A 5786-nucleotide genomic window follows, 5' to 3' on the forward strand; every position below is an offset into this window, starting at 1 on the left:
ACTTCTATGCCGATACTTCGGACTGTACAAGGTTCTATGACGCCTTAACGACGTCAACTATGAAGTCGTTCCTGACAGCCCATCCTGCTCGAGGCGCCGTCAGGACCGGCCTGAGACTTTGTATGTGGTACGCATGAAACCCTATTTTTCTGAATGCATACATGGACACTCTCTGGTTTGCTGGATACCGGGTGCTGCCTGCCGAGCATCGGGATGATGCTCCTTCTAGAGAGTGGCAAATGCCACGTCCCTATCTGTGCCCAACCACACTGACGACAAAGACAACGACCTTGAGTGCGAGCAAAGGGCTAGAGAAGAACAAGCCTGAACTGAGCGCTTGTTCTAATTGTCTCAATTAAATACGGCTCTCGCTCTTGTCTCCCATGAGCCGCAACAAATACACTGTATTATTGTGCTCGCGAAATTTGTAGAGGGAAAAAATATAATTGTGGCACCTGATGGAACAAGGCAGTTTCCACTAGGCAGAAAAATAAAATTGTAACTCATTTGCTGTATGGAGCTAGATAATTCAAACTTTCCTCTTTTATAGACAATTCATTTGCACATATTTTGTATAATTCAGATTATTTTTCTTTTTTTCTTTTGTTATGAACACCACATTGGAAGTGCTCTATGCAATCTTTAATAAATCTTGTTTTTAATCAATATTATGACTCGTTACATGTTAATATTAGTTTTTAAAAGTAACATACTTGGAAAGTACATTTATTTAGCTTTGTATTGATATATAGCATGACACTGTAACCATGATAATATTTATTACAAAAAATAATCACAAAAACCTACAAAAAGTGGCCCATTTTCCCACGGTAACAAAAGAGCTAAAACATAGCAGGAAAAACAAAATCAAGGGCAGAGAGGGTTGCTGTATGCTTCAGGCAAGGCGAGACTGCGTAAACCCACTGCATAAAGGCCATTAGGCCTGTATGCATCTCCACAACACAAGCACTTGCATGGAACACTCCAGGAAGTGCCCACTAAGGGATGGTATGCCGAATAAAAATTCACAGACAACACAAAATGTGTCAGCCATGTCCTTTCTGTTCTGTGCTTACTGTCACAAATGCAGAAGCCTGCACCAATGGCAAAGACATGGTTGTCTACCTCACTTCTTTCCACAAATCAGGTCCAATCAGAAATGTCTCCAGATGTACACACACACATTCTCAAGATCATTATTTGCATTAGTGATTCTGTAGTATTTTATATTGTTGAATTATGAGTGTAATGACCTGAAGGGGACATAAATCACCCAATTTGACTGCCTTCATTTCTCAGGGTTGCAAATATACCAACACCCCACAAACAAAAACTATTTCTCAAAATATTTCTCAGACTTATGAAACTCCCGATATGTAATGTTTCTGAATGCATCTTTGAGGTTATAAAGTTTCATTTATGCAAAAAGCAGTGGAGAGTCTGAAGGTAATGTATACTACCTAATCGCCATTAACCCTTTAATGACTGCACATATAAATACAAAAAAAATTATTTTCTATCTAAATGTGCAGAACACATCAATAACAAGCATAATCAACAAACAGAAAAAAATATTTTGCAGAAACTTTTTCAGCAATAAGGGGGGAAACCCCGGGCAGAAAACTGGAAGCTTTCCCCCAAGCCACCTATGGCTTCGTTTGGAATTTGTAGACAGCTCTCGTCATATGTGAACCATAGGTGCACATTTCATTTGCTTTACATCACATGTGTGACACCACTGCAGCCGGAGATCTTGCATTGGCCTGTCTCCTCTGACTGTGCTTTCAAAAGAAAGCGAGTCACCTGCCGAACTTCTACCTCCTCCTGTGTTCCTTTTCTAAACCAGCAAATGATGCTTGTTGGTTGTCATTCAGTGTTGGCCGAAGATAGCCAGAAACTTTGTACTCAATAGCAAAACTTAGCAAAAAGAAATATTTTTTGTGATATGTTGCCTGCAGGCAACATTCATCATAAAGGATAAATAGGAGTATGCAAATATTCAAAGCTCTTGCATAACCAAATAGAATTTCGCCCTATGCAATTGTGTCTTCAAATCAAATTGTCACTATCCCTAAATACAAATATTTTTTAAATATTTTAAATCGTATGTGCATGATCAAACATAAAAATGGATCAAAAGTGCAATAAATTTTACCCTGGCAGCCAAAGTAGAGAAAAAAAACAAGGTTACATAATGAAACACGCTATAGAAGACTGCTCAGGAATCCAGGCTTTTTCAGCTAAACCATCATTCACACTCGCACAGAGCCCTGAATATGTGAAAAAATGGCTTAATTGTTCCTAATGGTCCATTTGCACGTCTAATCAACAATACATTATATTGTGCAATGTAATCACAGAAGGTCACTAAGCTGAATATAGTACAAGGATGTGAACTTAGTTTTATAATAATGGTGAAAAGTATTCGATTAGATTCTGTTCTGGGACTTTTCACTTCGTATTCAATTTGGCCTCAAAAGTTACTATTTGCACATGCCTCGCCATTAACACCCCAAATATTGCACATCTCGTTTCAGCAATTTTTGCTCCATGACTGCAAATTGTGCAAATTATTGAACCCAAAACAGTACCTGTAATGAGCGGGAAACCTAGGTTCTGAAGCAAAGGTCTGAATACTCTGTGGGGTACCTTGCCCACACACTTCTTGCTCAATGATGCTCATGGTGCGCAATGATGCTCATGGGCACACAGAAAACAAGAGATGTCTTTTGTATCTCTATACATTTATTAATGGGATGCCTCACATGCAGATGATAAATAAAAGAAGCTTGCTGTTTTCATTTATCATCATGATGTGAGCTTTGTACAGATGAAATCGCGGTTGAAACAGCAATGGCAACTAGGCACAATTCAATTCATAACTGTTGGCACAAGTTTGCACCCGACAATAGGCACTACTACAATCACTTGAGATTTGGCGTTGACCCTCCTAAGTAGAGATTGAGGGCTGCAGGTGTTGAGCGAATGAGTTTGGCCCGAATGGTTCTGCACCCAAGCCTGCGGTGGGCCTCAAATCTGTGGTTGCCACCAAAAGAGTAGAAGTAGTTGCCACCTTCACTACCCTTGATCCACAGTATGTCCACAGGTGCAACCTGGTCTTTCGTGTTCGGGTTCTGCATCAGAAAATGCAGGTAAAGTTTGTAAGGATGCAAGAATAAGAAATAAACAGAACAGCATGAATAAATTCATCCCAGTGATTATTTGCTGGAAAAGGAGGTGAAAAGAATAAGAAAGCCACTCGATGTCAAGTCCCCCCCCCCTTCTTTTTTCTAGCGGGCAACTACGGAAAAATTATCTTCAATTTATCAGGTTTAATTTCCCAAATGTAACAAAGGGGCTATGAGGGATGCCACAGCGGAATGCTATTGGGAAATTCTGACCAACTGGGATTCATTGAAAAGAAACATTAAACCAGGGGGGGGGGGGGGGTATTCTGTAGGAGCCCACCTAGTGGACTGTCCACTTCAGCTGTCGCGACTCTCCAGCGGCACGCGCGAGAAGAAGACTGGCTGGCTCCTTCTCGCTCGTACCGCTGGAGCCAAACACAACAGCCGAAGTGGACAGTCTACCAGGTGGACTCTTACAGAATACCCTCCCAGCTTATACTAATAAAGCTTTTTTTCAAACCTTTTCTTCATTTATTTCGCAGAAAAATGTTGTGTTAGCCAAGAGAATGAATGTCACTCTTGCATTTTTGCATGTCAAGCTCGAGCCATGGCACCCATGATGTCAGTGGGAAGTAGCAGATTTCAAAGTACTGTCTAGTTTGGTCACTTCTTTGTGCAAAAATCTGCCAAATGCAATCAGGTTTTGTTTTTATATATTTTCGAATGCAACATGATCCTTCTTGTTTAAACATTTTAGTAACTCCAAACAGGTGCATCAAAATCTGTGGTACCACATAGGAGCTGGTGTGGGAATTGAAGGCTCTTTTTTTTACTATGACAGTTGGAAAGGGACAAACATAATTATAAATGACCTCCACTTTTTTGGGTGCAGCATTTCCAGCACAGGACATGCCCTGTTGGTTCACTGCAAAAGCAGACATTGAAAAGTACTCAATATGTTTGTCGCACAAATACTAGAATAGTGACAGGGCATACTGTGTAAGATTATTAAATTTCAAAAAGCTGATAATGTAAACTCTGGCTGGAATTGCAGTTTCTAATGCATGTGTTACAAAACACCAATAATAGCATTTCATGTTCCTTTTCAGACCGGTCACAGTGGCTGTGGCATTGCAGTGCTGAACACAAGTTCGCAGGATTGAATCTCAGTAGCAACGGCCACATTCTGATGGGAGGAGAATGCAAAAAAAACTCGAAATAAGCGAGAACTTGGGAATCTGGAAAGGGGGGTCAATTATTTCACAACTGCACAAAGCTAACAGACGACACCATTACGTCCATTATCTGTTGGTTACAAGTGGTTGTTGTAAAGAGCATGCCCAATAATTTAGCTGCACGTTAAACAACTCCAGACACTCAGAACTAAACCAATAAGGGTGAATTTTGTCTGCTATGAAATACATTTTCAGTTATGGTCAAAGGTTATTCAGCTTACACCAGTACGTCCTTCGCGCCAGTACGCCAAAGAATAATGATGAACATCTAGGGTAAAGCGATTCATCGGCTCAAAAACAAGAAAGAGTAAAAAAGTAAGCATACAAGAACAGCTGCAGGTCAGGGGACGAAACCTGACGCTTTAGTCATCACAATCATCAAATTTCCTTTAAGAATGTATGGTCCCCGTTACCAGCGTCTTGGGACGCACATCGACGCCTCTGTTGTCTTGTGAAGATTCTTTTAAGCAGTTTACGAACATAACATCTGCTGGTAACGCCCGCGGCGTGACATCAACGAAAGTTGACCTGTGTACGCCCTCCCCCGCTAGCAAAGTTTTCTACTACACGCTTTAAAAGTTAACAAAGCGCCCTTGGAGCGCTTCCCCACCATTTACAAATGCTCTGCTCGCGCTATCTGCAACGTTTTAACCCCAACCAATATTCAGCAGTCTAAACAGATTCACTGAAATTCGCCCCTCGGAAACACCACACAATCTGGACAGGTCGTAAGATGAGACCGCGGCGAAGCGTGCCAATAGCTGACGCCGTTAAACTGCTAACACGTGGGAGTGATCGCACTGGGTACAAAGCACTAGGTGCAGCAAGATTACAATTTAACGTAGCACTGACACGAAGTACTTGGCAGTAAAATTCTAAACTTTTTCAATCACTGACCTTAAGAAGGTCTACGATTCGTCCGACCTTGTCTTCATCGTAGTGAGCAACAGGAATAGGCCGCGTTATGTCACCCAGAGGCACTTCGTGTACTTTTTCGATGTTAGCACCATGCACACTAGAAATGTCTGCGTTACCAAAACCGCCGTTAATGATGACAATATTCTGTATATTGCCTTGCCCAGCAGCTGTATCCAAAGAGCTGATATCAAGATACAAAACTGTTTTACCGGTCGCATCAGACGCACCCACACCTTCGGCCATCACATTGGTTTCCGCCATTTTGATGCTTCGGTAGAGGTGTGCGCCGAGACGTCGGCGCGCCGCCGCCGACTGGTCTCGTGGCGCCGCCGCCGCCGCCGATGTTTTTTTTTCTCGGTGCGATCGGTGCGCCATTTAAGTAGGATTAAAGATATTTTAACGCTTTGAGGTACACGGGACTCATATGTCCCCAGAACTATAACCGGTGTATCTAAGGGATTGCGGCTTGGATGAGCGTATAACTTCCGCATGTGTCGCTCTTGGG

General features: G+C 41.9%; 1 protein-coding gene across 1 annotated transcript; it reads right to left on the minus strand.

Annotated features, from left to right (window-relative positions):
• Positions 1-760: 760 nt before the first annotated feature.
• Positions 761-5542, minus strand: LOC119437120 (putative sulfiredoxin). The gene is made up of 2 exons (XM_037704182.2): positions 5261-5542; positions 761-3134 (listed from the first exon to the last, which is right to left on the minus strand). The coding sequence occupies exons 1-2, from the start codon at positions 5540-5542 to the stop codon at positions 2925-2927; spliced, it is 492 nt and encodes a 163-aa protein (XP_037560110.2). The 3' UTR covers positions 761-2924.
• Between the last annotated feature and the right edge of the window lie 244 nt (positions 5543-5786).

Source organism: Dermacentor silvarum, chromosome 1, assembly GCF_013339745.2.
Source record: "Dermacentor silvarum isolate Dsil-2018 chromosome 1, BIME_Dsil_1.4, whole genome shotgun sequence".
Classification (NCBI taxonomy): Eukaryota; Metazoa; Arthropoda; class Arachnida; order Ixodida; family Ixodidae; genus Dermacentor; species Dermacentor silvarum.

What these genes read in the sequence shown, in the direction of transcription:
- LOC119437120 (XM_037704182.2), bottom strand. Translation starts at nt 5,542, where the DNA reads ATGGCGGAAACCAATGTGATGGCCGAAGGTGTGGGTGCGTCTGATGCG. An exon ending in GAATCGTAGACCTTCTTAAG is followed by an intron (nt 3,135 to 5,260) that starts GTCAGTGATTGA and finishes TTTCTGATGCAG; the next exon opens with AACCCGAACACGAAAGACCA.